The sequence below is a fragment of the Pseudophryne corroboree genome, chromosome 3, assembly GCF_028390025.1.
Source record: "Pseudophryne corroboree isolate aPseCor3 chromosome 3, aPseCor3.hap2, whole genome shotgun sequence".
NCBI lineage: Eukaryota > Metazoa > Chordata > Amphibia > Anura > Myobatrachidae > Pseudophryne > Pseudophryne corroboree.
Window position 1 is genome coordinate 57,325,928 of NC_086446.1, and position 21,438 is coordinate 57,347,365.

Sequence of the window (21,438 nt, forward strand, 5' to 3'; positions counted from 1 at the left end):
TGACTGCAGGAGGACACATCACACACAGGACAGTCACTGTGCACTTCCTCTTATACTGACTGCAGGAGGACACATCACACACAGGACAGTCACTGTGCACTTCCTCTTATACTGACTGCAGGAGGATACATCACACACAGGACAGTCACTGTGCACTTCCTCTTATACTGACTGCAGGAGGACACATCACACAGGACAGTCACTGTGCACTTCCTCTTATACTGACTGCAGGAGGACACATCACACTCACGACAGTCACTGTGCACTTCCTCTTATACTGACTGCAGGAGGACACATCACACACAGGACAGTCACTGTGCACTTCCTCTTATACTGACTGCAGGAGGACACATCACACAGGACAGTCACTGTGCGTTTCCTCTTATACTGACTGCAGGAGGACACATAAAACACAGGACAGTCACTGTGCACTTCCTCTTATACTGACTGCAGGAGGACACATCACACACAGGACAGTCACTGTGCACTTCCTCTTATACTGACTGCAGGAGGACACATCACACTCAGGACAGTCACTGTGCACTTCCTCTTATACTGACTGCAGGAGGACACATCACACACAGGACAGTCACTGTGCACTTCCTCTTATACTGACTGCAGGAGGACACATCACACACAGGACAGTCACTGTGCACTTCCTCTTATACTGACTGCAGGAGGACACATCACACAGGACAGTCACTGTGCACTTCCTCTTATACTGACTGCAGGAGGACACATCACACACAGGACAGTCACTGTGCACTTCCTCTTATACTGACTGCAGGAGGACACATCACACACAGGACAGTCACTGTGCACTTCCTCTTATACTGACTGCAGGAGGACACATCACACACAGGACAGTCACTGTGCACTTCCTCTTATACTGACTGCAGGAGGACACATCACACACAGGACAGTCACTGTAGGCTTTCTCTTATACTGACTGCAGGAGGACACATCACACTCAGGACAGTCACTGTGCACCTCCTCTTATACTGACTGCAGGAGGACACATCACACTCAGGACAGTCACTGTGCACTTCCTCTTATACTGACTGCAGGAGGACACATCACACACAGGACAGTCACTGTGCACTTCTTATACTGACTGCAGGAAGTCACATCACACACAGAACAGTCACTGTGCACTTCCTCTTATAATGACTGCAGGAGGACATATCACACACAGGACAGTCACTGTGCACTTCCTCTTATACTGACTGCAGGAGGACACATCACACACAGGACAGTCACTGTGCACTTCCTCTTATACTGACTGCAGGAGGACACATCACACACAGGACAGTCACTGTAGGCTTTCTCTTATACTGACTGCAGGAGGACACATCACACTCAGGACAGTCACTGTGCACTTCCTCTTATACTGACTGCAGGAGGACACATCACACACAGGACAGTCACTGTAGGCTTTCTCTTATACTGACTGCAGGAGGACACATCACACTCAGGACAGTCACTGTGCACTTCCTCTTATACTGACTGCAGGAGGACACATCACACTCAGGACAGTCACTGTGCACTTCCTCTTATACTGACTGCAGGAGGACACATCACACACAGGACAGTCACTGTGCACTTCCTGTAATACTGACTACATGAGGACACATCACACACAGTACAGTCACTGTGCACTTCCTCTTATACTGACTGCAGGAGGACACGTCACACACAGGACAGTCACTGTGCACATCCTCTTATACTGACTGCAGGAGGACACATCACACACAGGACAGTCACTGTGCACTTCCTCTTATACTGACTGCAGGAGGACACATCACACACAGGACAGTCACTGTGCACTTCCTCTTATACTGACTGCAGGAGGACACATCACACACAGGACAGTCACTGTGCACTTCCTCTTATACTGACTGCAGGAGGACACATCACACACAGGACAGTCACTGTGCACTTCCTCTTATACTGACTGCAGGAGGACACATCACACACAGGACAGTCACTGTGCACTTCCTCTTATACTGACTGCAGGAGGACACATCACACAGGACAGTCACTGTGCACTTCCTCTTATACTGACTGCAGGAGGACACATCACACTCAGGACAGTCACTGTGCACTTCCTCTTATACTGACTGCAGGAGGACACATCACACACAGGACAGTCACTGTGCACTTCCTCTTATACTGACTGCAGGAGGACACATCACACACAGGACAGTCACTGTGCACTTCCTCTTATACTGACTGCAGGAGGACACATCACACAGGACAGTCACTGTGCACTTCCTCTTATACTGACTGCAGGAGGACACATCACACACAGGACAGTCACTGTAGGCTTTCTCTTATACTGACTGCAGGAGGACACATCACACTCAGGACAGTCACTGTGCACTTCCTCTTATACTGACTGCAGGAGGACACATCACACTCAGGACAGTCACTGTGCACTTCCTCTTATACTGACTGCAGGAGGACACATCACACACAGGACAGTCACTGTGCACTTCCTCTTATACTGACTGCAGGAGGACACATCACACACAGGACAGTCACTGTAGGCTTTCTCTTATACTGACTGCAGGAGGACACATCACACTCAGGACAGTCACTGTGCACTTCCTCTTATACTGACTGCAGGAGGACACATCACACACAGGACAGTCACTGTAGGCTTTCTCTTATACTGACTGCAGGAGGACACATCACACTCAGGACAGTCACTGTGCACTTCCTCTTATACTGACTGCAGGAGGACACATCACACTCAGGACAGTCACTGTGCACTTCCTCTTATACTGACTGCAGGAGGACACATCACACACAGGACAGTCACTGTGCACTTCCTCTTATACTGACTGCAGGAGGACACATCACACACAGGACAGTCACTGTGCACTTCCTCTTATACTGACTGCAGGAGGACACATCACACACAGGACAGTCACTGTGCACTTCCTCTTACACTGACTGCAGGAGGACACATCACACACAGGACAGTCACTGTGCTCTTACTCTTTTACTGACTGCAGGAGGACACATCACACACAGGACAGTCACTGTGCTCTTACTCTTATACTGACTGCAGGAGGACACATCACACACAGGACAGTCACTGTGCACTTCCTCTTATACTGACTGCAGGAGGACACATCACACACAGGACAGTCACTGTGCACTTCCTCTTATACTGACTACAGGAGGACACATCACACACAGGACAGTCACTGTGCACTTCCTCTTATACTGACTGCAGGAGGACACATCACACACAGGACAGTCACTGTGCACTTCCTCTTATACTGACTGCAGGAGGACACATCACACACAGGACAGTCACTGTGCACTTCCTCTTATACTGACTGCAGGAGGACACATCACACACAGGACAGTCACTGTGCACTTCCTCTTATACTGACTGCAGGAGGATACATCACACACAGGACAGTCACTGTGCACTTCCTCTTATACTGACTGCAGGAGGACACATCACACAGGACAGTCACTGTGCACTTCCTCTTATACTGACTGCAGGAGGACACATCACACTCAGGACAGTCACTGTGCACTTCCTCTTATACTGACTGCAGGAGGACACATCACACACAGGACAGTCACTGTGCACTTCCTCTTATACTGACTGCAGGAGGACACATCACACAGGACAGTCACTGTGCGTTTCCTCTTATACTGACTGCAGGAGGACACATAAAACACAGGACAGTCACTGTGCACTTCCTCTTATACTGACTGCAGGAGGACACATCACACACAGGACAGTCACTGTGCACTTCCTCTTATACTGACTGCAGGAGGACACATCACACTCAGGACAGTCACTGTGCACTTCCTCTTATACTGACTGCAGGAGGACACATCACACACAGGACAGTCACTGTGCACTTCCTCTTATACTGACTGCAGGAGGACACATCACACACAGGACAGTCACTGTGCACTTCCTCTTATACTGACTGCAGGAGGACACATCACACAGGACAGTCACTGTGCACTTCCTCTTATACTGACTGCAGGAGGACACATCACACACAGGACAGTCACTGTGCACTTCCTCTTATACTGACTGCAGGAGGACACATCACACACAGGACAGTCACTGTGCACTTCCTCTTATACTGACTGCAGGAGGACACATCACACACAGGACAGTCACTGTGCACTTCCTCTTATACTGACTGCAGGAGGACACATCACACACAGGACAGTCACTGTAGGCTTTCTCTTATACTGACTGCAGGAGGACACATCACACTCAGGACAGTCACTGTGCACCTCCTCTTATACTGACTGCAGGAGGACACATCACACTCAGGACAGTCACTGTGCACTTCCTCTTATACTGACTGCAGGAGGACACATCACACACAGGACAGTCACTGTGCACTTCTTATACTGACTGCAGGAAGTCACATCACACACAGAACAGTCACTGTGCACTTCCTCTTATAATGACTGCAGGAGGACATATCACACACAGGACAGTCACTGTGCACTTCCTCTTATACTGACTGCAGGAGGACACATCACACACAGGACAGTCACTGTGCACTTCCTCTTATACTGACTGCAGGAGGACACATCACACACAGGACAGTCACTGTAGGCTTTCTCTTATACTGACTGCAGGAGGACACATCACACTCAGGACAGTCACTGTGCACCTCCTCTTATACTGACTGCAGGAGGACACATCACACTCAGGACAGTCACTGTGCACTTCCTCTTATACTGACTGCAGGAGGACACATCACACACAGGACAGTCACTGTGCACTTCTTATACTGACTGCAGGAAGTCACATCACACACAGAACAGTCACTGTAGGCTTTCTCTTATACTGACTGCAGGAGGACACATCACACTCAGGACAGTCACTGTGCACTTCCTCTTATACTGACTGCAGGAGGACACATCACACTCAGGACAGTCACTGTGCACTTCCTCTTATACTGACTGCAGGAGGACACATCACACACAGGACAGTCACTGTAGGCTTTCTCTTATACTGACTGCAGGAGGACACATCACACTCAGGACAGTCACTGTGCACTTCCTCTTATACTGACTGCAGGAGGACACATCACACTCAGGACAGTCACTGTGCACTTCCTCTTATACTGACTGCAGGAGGACACATCACACACAGGACAGTCACTGTGCACTTCCTCTTATACTGACTGCAGGAGGACACATCACACAGGACAGTCACTGTGCACTTCCTCTTATACTGACTGCAGGAGGACACATCACACACAGGACAGTCACTGTGCACTTCCTCTTACACTGACTGCAGGAGGACACATCACACACAGGACAGTCACTGTGCTCTTACTCTTTTACTGACTGCAGGAGGACACATCACACACAGGACAGTCACTGTGCTCTTACTCTTATACTGACTGCAGGAGGACACATCACACACAGGACAGTCACTGTGCACTTCCTCTTATACTGACTGCAGGAGGACACATCACACACAGGACAGTCACTGTGCACTTCCTCTTATACTGACTACAGGAGGACACATCACACACAGGACAGTCACTGTGCACTTCCTCTTATACTGACTGCAGGAGGACACATCACACACAGGACAGTCACTGTGCACTTCCTCTTATACTGACTGCAGGAGGACACATCACACACAGGACAGTCACTGTGCACTTCCTCTTATACTGACTGCAGGAGGACACATCACACACAGGACAGTCACTGTGCACTTCCTCTTATACTGACTGCAGGAGGATACATCACACACAGGACAGTCACTGTGCACTTCCTCTTATACTGACTGCAGGAGGACACATCACACAGGACAGTCACTGTGCACTTCCTCTTATACTGACTGCAGGAGGACACATCACACTCACGACAGTCACTGTGCACTTCCTCTTATACTGACTGCAGGAGGACACATCACACACAGGACAGTCACTGTGCACTTCCTCTTATACTGACTGCAGGAGGACACATCACACAGGACAGTCACTGTGCGTTTCCTCTTATACTGACTGCAGGAGGACACATAAAACACAGGACAGTCACTGTGCACTTCCTCTTATACTGACTGCAGGAGGACACATCACACACAGGACAGTCACTGTGCACTTCCTCTTATACTGACTGCAGGAGGACACATCACACTCAGGACAGTCACTGTGCACTTCCTCTTATACTGACTGCAGGAGGACACATCACACACAGGACAGTCACTGTGCACTTCCTCTTATACTGACTGCAGGAGGACACATCACACACAGGACAGTCACTGTGCACTTCCTCTTATACTGACTGCAGGAGGACACATCACACAGGACAGTCACTGTGCACTTCCTCTTATACTGACTGCAGGAGGACACATCACACACAGGACAGTCACTGTGCACTTCCTCTTATACTGACTGCAGGAGGACACATCACACACAGGACAGTCACTGTGCACTTCCTCTTATACTGACTGCAGGAGGACACATCACACACAGGACAGTCACTGTGCACTTCCTCTTATACTGACTGCAGGAGGACACATCACACACAGGACAGTCACTGTAGGCTTTCTCTTATACTGACTGCAGGAGGACACATCACACTCAGGACAGTCACTGTGCACCTCCTCTTATACTGACTGCAGGAGGACACATCACACTCAGGACAGTCACTGTGCACTTCCTCTTATACTGACTGCAGGAGGACACATCACACACAGGACAGTCACTGTGCACTTCTTATACTGACTGCAGGAAGTCACATCACACACAGAACAGTCACTGTGCACTTCCTCTTATAATGACTGCAGGAGGACATATCACACACAGGACAGTCACTGTGCACTTCCTCTTATACTGACTGCAGGAGGACACATCACACACAGGACAGTCACTGTGCACTTCCTCTTATACTGACTGCAGGAGGACACATCACACACAGGACAGTCACTGTAGGCTTTCTCTTATACTGACTGCAGGAGGACACATCACACTCAGGACAGTCACTGTGCACTTCCTCTTATACTGACTGCAGGAGGACACATCACACACAGGACAGTCACTGTAGGCTTTCTCTTATACTGACTGCAGGAGGACACATCACACTCAGGACAGTCACTGTGCACTTCCTCTTATACTGACTGCAGGAGGACACATCACACTCAGGACAGTCACTGTGCACTTCCTCTTATACTGACTGCAGGAGGACACATCACACACAGGACAGTCACTGTGCACTTCCTCTTATACTGACTGCAGGAGGACACATCACACACAGGACAGTCACTGTGCACTTCCTCTTATACTGACTGCAGGAGGATACATCACACACAGGACAGTCACTGTGCACTTCCTCTTATACTGACTGCAGGAGGACACATCACACAGGACAGTCACTGTGCACTTCCTCTTATACTGACTGCAGGAGGACACATCACACTCACGACAGTCACTGTGCACTTCCTCTTATACTGACTGCAGGAGGACACATCACACACAGGACAGTCACTGTGCACTTCCTCTTATACTGACTGCAGGAGGACACATCACACAGGACAGTCACTGTGCGTTTCCTCTTATACTGACTGCAGGAGGACACATAAAACACAGGACAGTCACTGTGCACTTCCTCTTATACTGACTGCAGGAGGACACATCACACACAGGACAGTCACTGTGCACTTCCTCTTATACTGACTGCAGGAGGACACATCACACTCAGGACAGTCACTGTGCACTTCCTCTTATACTGACTGCAGGAGGACACATCACACACAGGACAGTCACTGTGCACTTCCTCTTATACTGACTGCAGGAGGACACATCACACACAGGACAGTCACTGTGCACTTCCTCTTATACTGACTGCAGGAGGACACATCACACAGGACAGTCACTGTGCACTTCCTCTTATACTGACTGCAGGAGGACACATCACACACAGGACAGTCACTGTGCACTTCCTCTTATACTGACTGCAGGAGGACACATCACACACAGGACAGTCACTGTGCACTTCCTCTTATACTGACTGCAGGAGGACACATCACACACAGGACAGTCACTGTGCACTTCCTCTTATACTGACTGCAGGAGGACACATCACACACAGGACAGTCACTGTAGGCTTTCTCTTATACTGACTGCAGGAGGACACATCACACTCAGGACAGTCACTGTGCACCTCCTCTTATACTGACTGCAGGAGGACACATCACACTCAGGACAGTCACTGTGCACTTCCTCTTATACTGACTGCAGGAGGACACATCACACACAGGACAGTCACTGTGCACTTCTTATACTGACTGCAGGAAGTCACATCACACACAGAACAGTCACTGTGCACTTCCTCTTATAATGACTGCAGGAGGACATATCACACACAGGACAGTCACTGTGCACTTCCTCTTATACTGACTGCAGGAGGACACATCACACACAGGACAGTCACTGTGCACTTCCTCTTATACTGACTGCAGGAGGACACATCACACACAGGACAGTCACTGTAGGCTTTCTCTTATACTGACTGCAGGAGGACACATCACACTCAGGACAGTCACTGTGCACTTCCTCTTATACTGACTGCAGGAGGACACATCACACACAGGACAGTCACTGTAGGCTTTCTCTTATACTGACTGCAGGAGGACACATCACACTCAGGACAGTCACTGTGCACTTCCTCTTATACTGACTGCAGGAGGACACATCACACTCAGGACAGTCACTGTGCACTTCCTCTTATACTGACTGCAGGAGGACACATCACACACAGGACAGTCACTGTGCACTTCCTGTAATACTGACTACATGAGGACACATCACACACAGTACAGTCACTGTGCACTTCCTCTTATACTGACTGCAGGAGGACACGTCACACACAGGACAGTCACTGTGCACATCCTCTTATACTGACTGCAGGAGGACACATCACACACAGGACAGTCACTGTGCACTTCCTCTTATACTGACTGCAGGAGGACACATCACACACAGGACAGTCACTGTGCACTTCCTCTTATACTGACTGCAGGAGGACACATCACACACAGGACAGTCACTGTGCACTTCCTCTTATACTGACTGCAGGAGGACACATCACACACAGGACAGTCACTGTGCACTTCCTCTTATACTGACTGCAGGAGGACACATCACACACAGGACAGTCACTGTGCACTTCCTCTTATACTGACTGCAGGAGGACACATCACACAGGACAGTCACTGTGCACTTCCTCTTATACTGACTGCAGGAGGACACATCACACTCAGGACAGTCACTGTGCACTTCCTCTTATACTGACTGCAGGAGGACACATCACACACAGGACAGTCACTGTGCACTTCCTCTTATACTGACTGCAGGAGGACACATCACACACAGGACAGTCACTGTGCACTTCCTCTTATACTGACTGCAGGAGGACACATCACACAGGACAGTCACTGTGCACTTCCTCTTATACTGACTGCAGGAGGACACATCACACACAGGACAGTCACTGTAGGCTTTCTCTTATACTGACTGCAGGAGGACACATCACACTCAGGACAGTCACTGTGCACTTCCTCTTATACTGACTGCAGGAGGACACATCACACTCAGGACAGTCACTGTGCACTTCCTCTTATACTGACTGCAGGAGGACACATCACACACAGGACAGTCACTGTGCACTTCCTCTTATACTGACTGCAGGAGGACACATCACACACAGGACAGTCACTGTAGGCTTTCTCTTATACTGACTGCAGGAGGACACATCACACTCAGGACAGTCACTGTGCACTTCCTCTTATACTGACTGCAGGAGGACACATCACACACAGGACAGTCACTGTAGGCTTTCTCTTATACTGACTGCAGGAGGACACATCACACTCAGGACAGTCACTGTGCACTTCCTCTTATACTGACTGCAGGAGGACACATCACACTCAGGACAGTCACTGTGCACTTCCTCTTATACTGACTGCAGGAGGACACATCACACACAGGACAGTCACTGTGCACTTCCTCTTATACTGACTGCAGGAGGACACATCACACACAGGACAGTCACTGTGCACTTCCTCTTATACTGACTGCAGGAGGACACATCACACACAGGACAGTCACTGTGCACTTCCTCTTACACTGACTGCAGGAGGACACATCACACACAGGACAGTCACTGTGCTCTTACTCTTTTACTGACTGCAGGAGGACACATCACACACAGGACAGTCACTGTGCTCTTACTCTTATACTGACTGCAGGAGGACACATCACACACAGGACAGTCACTGTGCACTTCCTCTTATACTGACTGCAGGAGGACACATCACACACAGGACAGTCACTGTGCACTTCCTCTTATACTGACTACAGGAGGACACATCACACACAGGACAGTCACTGTGCACTTCCTCTTATACTGACTGCAGGAGGACACATCACACACAGGACAGTCACTGTGCACTTCCTCTTATACTGACTGCAGGAGGACACATCACACACAGGACAGTCACTGTGCACTTCCTCTTATACTGACTGCAGGAGGACACATCACACACAGGACAGTCACTGTGCACTTCCTCTTATACTGACTGCAGGAGGATACATCACACACAGGACAGTCACTGTGCACTTCCTCTTATACTGACTGCAGGAGGACACATCACACAGGACAGTCACTGTGCACTTCCTCTTATACTGACTGCAGGAGGACACATCACACTCAGGACAGTCACTGTGCACTTCCTCTTATACTGACTGCAGGAGGACACATCACACACAGGACAGTCACTGTGCACTTCCTCTTATACTGACTGCAGGAGGACACATCACACAGGACAGTCACTGTGCGTTTCCTCTTATACTGACTGCAGGAGGACACATAAAACACAGGACAGTCACTGTGCACTTCCTCTTATACTGACTGCAGGAGGACACATCACACACAGGACAGTCACTGTGCACTTCCTCTTATACTGACTGCAGGAGGACACATCACACTCAGGACAGTCACTGTGCACTTCCTCTTATACTGACTGCAGGAGGACACATCACACACAGGACAGTCACTGTGCACTTCCTCTTATACTGACTGCAGGAGGACACATCACACACAGGACAGTCACTGTGCACTTCCTCTTATACTGACTGCAGGAGGACACATCACACAGGACAGTCACTGTGCACTTCCTCTTATACTGACTGCAGGAGGACACATCACACACAGGACAGTCACTGTGCACTTCCTCTTATACTGACTGCAGGAGGACACATCACACACAGGACAGTCACTGTGCACTTCCTCTTATACTGACTGCAGGAGGACACATCACACACAGGACAGTCACTGTGCACTTCCTCTTATACTGACTGCAGGAGGACACATCACACACAGGACAGTCACTGTAGGCTTTCTCTTATACTGACTGCAGGAGGACACATCACACTCAGGACAGTCACTGTGCACCTCCTCTTATACTGACTGCAGGAGGACACATCACACTCAGGACAGTCACTGTGCACTTCCTCTTATACTGACTGCAGGAGGACACATCACACACAGGACAGTCACTGTGCACTTCTTATACTGACTGCAGGAAGTCACATCACACACAGAACAGTCACTGTGCACTTCCTCTTATAATGACTGCAGGAGGACATATCACACACAGGACAGTCACTGTGCACTTCCTCTTATACTGACTGCAGGAGGACACATCACACACAGGACAGTCACTGTGCACTTCCTCTTATACTGACTGCAGGAGGACACATCACACACAGGACAGTCACTGTAGGCTTTCTCTTATACTGACTGCAGGAGGACACATCACACTCAGGACAGTCACTGTGCACCTCCTCTTATACTGACTGCAGGAGGACACATCACACTCAGGACAGTCACTGTGCACTTCCTCTTATACTGACTGCAGGAGGACACATCACACACAGGACAGTCACTGTGCACTTCTTATACTGACTGCAGGAAGTCACATCACACACAGAACAGTCACTGTGCACTTCCTCTTATAATGACTGCAGGAGGACATATCACACACAGGACAGTCACTGTGCACTTCCTCTTATACTGACTGCAGGAGGACACATCACACACAGGACAGTCACTGTGCACTTCCTCTTATACTGACTGCAGGAGGACACATCACACACAGGATAGTCACTGTGCACTTCCTCTTATACTGACTGCAGGAGGACACATCACACACAGGACAGTCACTGTGCACTTCCTCGTATACTGACTGCAGGAGGACACATCACACACAGGGCAATTATTCTAATCCCAAAAGCATACCTCTTAACTGTCCTGATTCGGGTCGCAGTGTCTCGCCAGCAGTGGGGCAGTTGGGAGAGCCAGTGATCATCGCTGTTCTGCTCTGCAATCAACCAGTGATCACTGAATTAGATGCGGTGCTCATGTGCATGGCATCTAAACAGTGCAGGGAGTTAAGTGGGGCTGCCCAGTTGCTCAGGGAGCGCTGGGCACCCCCCCCCCCCAAAATGATGAGAATGGGGGCTATGTGTTGAGACACCACCCTTCTGTTGAGTCCCCTTCTCCTGAAGCCCGCTACGGCGCAGCAGATCCTACATCTAGTCATTCAAGAGTTGGGATATATGAAAAAGATAGTCCATAGGCTGCTATAGGTTAATGCTATCAGAAGGTGTTAGTGGGCAGGGCTAAGCTCTGGAATGCTTGGTAGACTTGTCAGTGCAGCAGCCCTCATAGAAATGGGTGTTTTGGGGGATTTACCACAAATATACTGTAATGCCCCATTATCACATAACTCCTGAATGATGTCACTATAGGTTACAGTGGGCAGTATGTGTAAATGGCGTGACCTCATTGTGCTGCATAACACGGATCACCTGCTGCCTTATCACTTTTTTCTGGTTATCAAAATCCTGAGTGATTTTACTAATACCCCTTTCACACCACACAAATAACCGGGTATCGAACCCGTATATTGCCAAGCTGACATGGGTCCCTGTGTGGTGGGAAAAGGGTCATTCCCGAATTCCCGGGTCACCTGACCCAGAAATTCAACTCTGGAATAAAGAAGGGTTATTGCCGGGTCAGGTGCAGTGTGAACGGGTTGTTGGGTTGATGCGACCCGGGACCAATTCACAGTATAGGCAGAGGACGCGTGCAAATGTTCTAATCTCCCAGCGCTGCCTCCACACCCACCCCCGATGCCACCGCAGACCCCTTCCCCAATGGCAACCCGACCTGGCATATTGCTGGCTTGGGAAGCCAGTTGAAAAGGGTCCAATGCCTGGTCACACCCAGGAAGGAGCCGTTTCCAGTTCCCTGGTGTGACCCGGCATTTGCGATGTGAAAGCGGTATTACTAACACTGCGGTTATGTTACTGCCTATAATGCCCGTTTTCTGTTTCAGGTTTTATTTTTCCAGCTACCTCAGAGAAGACATCTACAGATAAAACAGTGGAAGGTTGGAAAATATTTTATTTGAGTAATTTAACAAGCATGTAATATGTATCTACAGATGTGTCCTCATACTGTACATCTACCCTCTATATACCATGTGGCACGAGATGGCTATCAGGAGTGAGCCACCAGGTCCCATGAGACTCTGCTAGCGCTGGGAGTCTTTATCTTATAGGCCCTACACACTGGCCGATATACTGAAAGATATGAACGATCTCGTTCATAAATGAACGAGAACTCGTTCATATCTTTCAGTGTGGAGACTCCAGCGATGAACGATGCGCGTCCCCGCGCTCGTTCATCGCTGGTCTCCCGTCGGCTGTGCATGCAGGCCAATATGGACGATCTCGTCCATATTAGCCTGCACTTCAATGCAGACGGGTGACGGGGGGAGTGAAGAAACTTCACTCCCCCCGTCACTGCCCCCCTCGCCGCCGGGTCGCTCGTCGGCCGTATCCGCCGTCGGGCAGCTCGGCGGCGGGTCGGCCAGTGAGTAGGGCCCCTTAGTCACAATGTGATGTGTGTAGTATGCACCAGGAGACTGTGCTGATAAATGTTATATGTGTCAGGTGTATATATGTGTGCTACATTGGGTGGTATCCAATTAGCTGTGGTTAATTACCAAAGCTATCCAATTATCGCCCCAAACTATCCAATTATCCCCAAAATGCTAGTGCAAGCCCCAGTTTATTGGGGATTTTTTCATCACTCACGCCTTCTTTATTTCAAATACTGTATCTGTGTGGGGGCACCAGCCTATTACTTTGCCTGGAGCACTTGGACCCCTAGATACACCCCTGGATAGTAGCCTTCACCATCCTTATAGCAGGAGCAGATTGTTCATCTGAGTGTGGCCGCCACAGTGACTGACTGAGCAATCACTTCACTTTCCCTCCTCCCAGTCACTGCCCAGGACACAGCACTTTTCTAATACACCTCTGATGCCATGCATCAATCAATGGCAACAACGCCTCTGTGTGCACACACTGGGTAACACATACACCGTAGGAGGTTTTATGGATTTTCACGCATGCGCAGTCGTTAACAATCGCCCAACTCTTAACTTTGGCATTGTGAGCGACTGTGAATGAGGCCCTCAGCCTGGTATCGTAAAACGGAAAAGTGACCTGACACATTGGTTGGGAATCAGTGTAACAATACTGTGCACAGCAGGGCCCCACGTCTCATTGCTACACCAGAGGACTGCACTGTGGCTTATGCCCCAAAACACAGATGGTATAACATGAGTCTTCTGTCAGTCCAGCATATTCTATAGCACATTTCCCATCACACACAGACCAATGCACATGTAGGGCTGATAATCAACTGGATGCAAAGCAGAAAGAACACAAACTATTTTGGAATGCGGGGGTTGATAAGGTGTTTCTCCCTCTCCTGTTCCTATTCCTCACATTATATTACTTAGCTCATATTTTCGAAACAAATGTATAATTTAACCATTTAGTGATTTATAATAATGAATCACTAATTAATTATGTACCTTTTAATAACATACTCACAAAAGATTGTATCTAGAAATATTCCTTTAAGTCATTAGGAATAGTCTATTCATGAAATGAATGCACGCCAGTTATATAGAATGTAAAACATAGGAATGTATTTCCATAAACAATTAATAGTCCTAAAGTTCACATTAATCATTAAACAGTATCAGTCAAATACAATGTAAGTCATCAACACATAATATTTTCACAAGTTTAAACTATATAAGAATGAAATAGTATGAATGACACATGTGAGAAGTGTGTGTGTGTGTGTGTGTGTGTGTGTGTGTGTGTGTGTGTGTGTGTGTGTGTGTGTGTATAATACACATATTACTGGGGAAATATTACTTCATGCGCTTGTGAGCAGGGCCTTCCTACCTCTATGGCTGTCTGTTGTTACCCAGTTTTGTTCTATTACTGTTGTTCTAATTGTAAAGTGCAATGGAATATGCTGCGCTATATAAGAAACTGCTAATAAATAAAATAAATAAATGCACTGCAGAAAATCACAGACTTATTCAAATCCTAGACTGATTAATACATGCTGTAGAACATATATTGAAGAAACATCTAAAGGGAGTATAGATTTTTGGTTGTGTGTGTGTGTGTGTGTGTGTGTGTGTGTGTGTGTGGGGAAAACAGATGGCAGCAGCCATCTTGGTAAAGTATAAATTTACAGAAACAGTGTAAAATACATATACACTGATTTCACTATCCATCTCTAACACATGTATCCACAATTAAATTACAATACCGTACCTCAATAACCAGAACATATTGTATGCTGGCTATGCTAAATAATGTAGCCAGTAATTATATACCAATCTCAGTCTGTACCATTGAAAATAAACACATCCTCCATTATACTAACTTATTCAGGCCTAGAATCAATTTATTCCAGCCTTTCAAAAACCAACACAGTGTATTGCATGCTGTCCATGTTATACGAACCATGACAAAACCAGATTGCAATGTAACCACACATCCCAGCATGCCATTGCTACAAAACACACATTCTCAAGTAACAGCATGGTGGTATTAATGCTTAACAAGATATACTATAACAAACCAGTACAATCTATTATACAGATGGAGCCTCCCTCATCATTGCAGTTTCTCCACCTAAACAGAGTATTTTTAACACCTTTCCTATAGCTCAGGTTGTTGAGGTGTTGCACGGAGAGGCTTGTTGAGGTGCGACAACATACACAGCATGCAATACACATCTTCACCACTGGGTGGCTAATGCTCCACTAATCCAGTACTGTAGTGTGAATAGCAGCGGATGGATATACTGTACAGTAAACAAACTGTAATAGTGTACTCTTAGCAAGCCCTGGCAAAAGGACAGTGATCACTGTAATGTTATACACACAGACCAATGGTCAGACAGAGAGAGTCAATCAGAAACTTGAAGTGTATAGTGTATTGTAAATAAAGGGACGCTGTAGTAAATATTTATTCTCTGTGGGGACCAAACCCCCCCCCCCCATTAAACAATAAATAAAACTAGTGTATACAGATGCAAACTTACGCGTTAAAGCAATGGTCCATTGCTCAGTCTCATAAAGATAAGACTATCATAATTTGAAAAGTCACACTTGTATATTTGTGTAATAAGTAGCATCTACAGTTTTTTTTCTAATTTTGACTGTATATCTGTGTGCAAGTCTGAGACTGTATACAAAGTATGACGGGACTTGTTTTGGCAAAATAAAAAAAAACTGCAGGTGCTAAACTTTACACAGATATAAAATACAAGTGTGTCCTTTGCAGCTATCAAACCCTAGCTCACGGGCATGGCAACCATCGCTGATACCACTATGCCAAGCTGTGTAGAAATCTGAACTGTGCTTTTTTTGTGTGCATTGGAGATTCTAAGACAATCTGCAGATGTTCTCTTTTATATCTTTGCTGCAGGAATGCTAACCAGCCCTTGAAGTAACATCATGCTGCAGCGGGACGCAGTAGCGATGAAACTCTTTGCATTTTTTCTGCAATAATGCATCTTATGTGCAAAGTAATGTACTAGGACGCACAAGCAGCTTCTGCTGATTAAAAATATATGCAGCATGCCTATAGTCTGTATATGACTGCGACTGTATTTGAATACAACATTTGCATAACGTTTAATTTGGATGCAGATAGAGACGCTATTACACACAGAATATAGGGGTCATTCTGACCCGTTCGCTCGCTGCTTTTTATTGCAGCCGAGCAAACGGGTACCCACTGTGCATGCGCCAATGCTGTAGTGCGCCGGCGCATGCCAGACGGCCGAAGGCCATAGCTGGGCTGCGATCGCCTCTGCCTGATTGACATCACCAGCTTGCGGGGGAGGCTTGCTGGGACTTGGAGTTCTGCAACAAAAAAACAATATTCCGCCCTTGGATGGGGGGACAGCCTCGGACTTCACCCCTGGCCCTTGGGTGGCTGGAGGAGGGGACCCCTTGATTTAAGGGGTGGCTAGTTGGGGATTTAATGCCACGGCTGCAGGGACCAATATAAAAGTGTCACCCGGCTGTGGCATTATCTCTCTGGCTAGTGGAGCCCGGTGCTGGTGTGAAAAATAGGGGGGACCCCTACGTGTTTTGTCCCCCATATTTTTGGCACCAGGATCAGGCGCAGAGCCCAGTGCTGATTGTTAAAATACGGGGAACCCCTGTCATTTCCCTCCCCCGTATTTTTACAACCAGGACCGGCTCAAAGAGCCTGAGGCTGGTTATGCTGAGGAGGGGGAACCCCACGCATTTTTTTTCAGGAATTTTAACACTTTCACACCCCTTCCAACCTAAAAACATGCACTGATCTCTCCATATTATTGTAGTTAGTAAAAAAAAAAAAAATATTCTTTTAAAAAATCGATTAAATAATACTTGTGGCTCCTAAGGACAAACCAAGTAGATAATCCCTTCTAATATAAATAATTTATGAATACCCGTTATATGTCAGAGTTGGACAGTTTTTTGGGGGGGCATATAGTTTAATGATAGAATAGGTTTTCATATGTAGATACACTATGTTTCTTTTGATTCCCTGCTACAGGTGTGGGAAGGCGATGCAGCTCGGTTGCTGGGAGACGAGGAGGCCGGCGGTAGACGTCATGACAGGCGGATCCCTTGCGGGGACGGACCAACCAGCTTACCTCCATTCGCTAACAGGGCGGGGAATACTGGACTCGCGTCACGATCATGTGACGCAGGGAGATGGTGTCCTCCGTTACCTAGGCGACGGAGGAAAATGCTGGGAGTGGCCCGCTAGCAGGGGACTGAGCCGGATGACGTCAGAGCTAGGCGCCGCGGTATCCGGGCGGAAGGGCGAGCGCGCCTTTCAACTCCAGTTGGCGGGGATGATTAAGAACGAAGAGACAGGTGAGCACGGTTTTTAAGTGTTTATGGGTTATAAAAGTGACAAGATTAGCAGACTGATGGTAACAGCTCCCCTGACGACGGCGGTAGCCGAAACAGCTGTTGGGAGACTCGGCTGGGTAGGATGCACATCCCCAGTATACACAGGACGTGTGAGATACTTGATACCTGATACTACTAAAGTCATGTTCATAAATTGCTGAATTTGCACAATGAACCCGTTTGTGATGGTACAAATTGCTGAATTTGCACAGAGAACCAGTTTGTGATGTGTTATTAAATGGCATAAAAACGTTTGACTATATTTGGAGTGCTGGTCTCATCTACAACATAGCCCCAGCTGGAGCCTCATGGTGTGGTTGCATCCATATTCTAATATAAATAGATATGCTATTAGCAATAAAAAAAGCACCAAAAAATTCATGTTTTTAAAAAATGTTATTAGATCACGACAGGAAAATGAGGCAGAATGAAATTGACGAAATGACTGTCGAAAAGCACTGTTGTCGAATCGACATTCTTCAACTGAATATACTTTTGCCGAAAAGCCGCATTTTAGCATTGCAGAAATGTCGAATTGAAAAAATTTCGAATTGCCAAAAGTTGAAAATGAAACGGCAGTTTTTTTGTCGAAAAGTACTGTATTGCATTGTCGAATCAAATTCGACAGGTTTTTTGTGTGGAATATGACCCGTTTTTCTACATTTTCGGCAATTCAACCGCAATTGCATATACCCCTTAGTCTCATAAAGATTAGACTCTCATAATTTGAAAAGTCACACTTGTATATTTGTGTAATAATAAGTAGCACCTACGTTTTTTTCTAATTTTGACTGTATATCTGTGTGCAAGTCTGAGGCTGTATTCAAAGTATGACGGGACTTGTTTTGGCAAAATAAAAAAAACTGTGGGTGCTAAACTTTACACAGGTATACAATACAAGTGTGTCCTTTGCAGCTATCAAACTCTAGCTCACGGGCATGGCAACCATCGCTGATACCACTATGCCAAGCTGTGTAGAACTCTGAACTATGCTTTTCTTTTTGTGCATTGGAGACGCTGAGCCAATCTACAGATGTGTCCTCCTACATCCTTGCTGCAGTTATTCTAAACAGCCCTTGAAGTCACACCATCCGCTACGGGATTCAGTAGCGCCGATCATGTTTGTTTGCATTTGTTCTGCAGAAATGTGTCTTATACTCAAAGTAATATAATAGGACACACAAGCAGCTTCTACTGATTAAAATGACATGCAGCAAGCCTTTATTCTGTGTGTGACTGCGACTGTATTTGCATACAAAATGCTCTGCGATAGTGTTTTCCTGGAAAACACTAACGTTTCATTTCTGATGCAGATTGAGCCGCTATTACACACAAAATGGTGAAGTGCATGGTAACCTTTGGTGATACCACTAGGCCAACATAGCCACAGATATGTACAGTAAAGTAGTTATTGCACTATAGTGTATTTCAATGGAGACCTCACTCATGTGCAATGGTGATTCTTGCACTGTAGTATTTTATTGGATACCTCAAGCATGCACAATGGTGATTTTCAAAAGTGACATCTGGTGGATGATCGCTGGTATTACACTCACTGGTAATGCCATATGCCACGCTAAGCTCTATGCACCACCCTGCAACCAGGCACACTACGACTCCATGATCAAGACAAACACCATAAATGGTATAGATGAGCGAGGCTCCATCTGTAAATCACCATCCACAAATGAATACCACAAATGCTATGCTACAGGCTGTCTAATGTCCCAGCTACCATTTCAGATTCCCAGATCTACAACAAACTTGTAACAAACTAGAACTACCACAAACACATATTTAGCTATTCTATTGTTATATTTCCTTTTCTAGCCATGTGTGTTCAATACTAAGCCATAGTGAGGAAACGCTTTCAGGTTCTGATGATGAGAGGTCCATCTTTCTAGTCTGGAGGGCAGATCGATACTGAGTGAGTGTAGTGTGTGCTCTGTGCTGCTGTACAGTATGCTACAGATCCCTGTTTTCTTGGATCTTGTGTACTGTAAACAATCCCTACCTTTCTGTTGGTGCTAAAACTTTGAGCAAAACAACAGAAGGTGCAGTAAGCTGAAATCATGCTTCACATTGGTGCTAAATGCCTTCCTATGTAAAGTATGGTTTTCTTAACAAACATCAGAAAATTTGCCAATTACTATATATAAGTAATGTTTGTTGGATATGAGGAAATGCTCTGTAACAGGGGTTCAAACACATTATTGATAATGCATGCAGGGTAAATACTGGCTGCTTTTGCATGTCGCCCACAAACGCTGGGCAGCTTTATTTTTACATTGCAGTTTAGATCTGAGTTTGGACACGCGTCTCTCACACCTAAAGCTGGGTACACACATTCCCGATCCTCGGCTGATTAGGTTAAACTCTCCCGGTCCACCGATCACCCAGCATGACCCCATCTGATAGGAGGCGGCAGCAGCAGAGCCGGGAATGAGGGTGAGACTGTCTCACACGGCTCCTCTCTGTGCTTGGGATCTCACCTATGCAGAACATAAGATGCGACCTCCCAATCCTGATTATTGCAGGAGCATTATAACTCTCGCTTATCGTCTAAAGTTTCTGCAATGGTACTTCATACACCCCTGTACAATCATCATCCGATCGCCCAATATCAGGTGTTCGGGCCAACAATGATATTGCTCTTTACTTCACTTGACTCTCTCTGCCCATTTTAGATCTGCACGCCCTGCAGTGCAGCAGGGATTTGCTAAGGTACAAAGTTACATTAATTAAGAATAAGTATCCAGGTTTTATGTAGATCTATCTGAAACATAGCCTAAGCATTTCTGTTGTTAAATGTCAGTGAATTCTCCACCCACCCACACGCCAGAATAGTGGAGATACTATGGCAGCCGTGGTCTTTACATCTCTAATATAACTGTATGAGATGCATCTTACACAAGGCGTACAGTGTATGTCTGTCATATTTATAATAGGTGCAGTGTGTCCAGCGGGACACATATCACAAACACTGCTCCCATTTCTTGAACACTTACCTTTCTGGAGTCCTGCGGCAATCTCTGCAGCACTGGAGAAGTCATGGG

At 47.0% G+C, this 21,438-nt stretch overlaps 1 protein-coding gene across 1 annotated transcript in view; it reads left to right on the top strand.

The window, feature by feature from the left end:
* LOC135057156 (NACHT, LRR and PYD domains-containing protein 12-like) overlaps nucleotides 1-21,438 on the top strand; it is a 143,977-nt gene that overhangs the window by 84,005 nt on the left and 38,534 nt on the right. Inside the window, exon 5 of the mRNA XM_063963055.1 lies at nucleotides 13,418-13,471. Within this exon, the coding sequence (XP_063819125.1) occupies nucleotides 13,418-13,471 (54 nt within the window). The remainder of the gene's footprint in view (nucleotides 1-13,417; nucleotides 13,472-21,438) is intronic.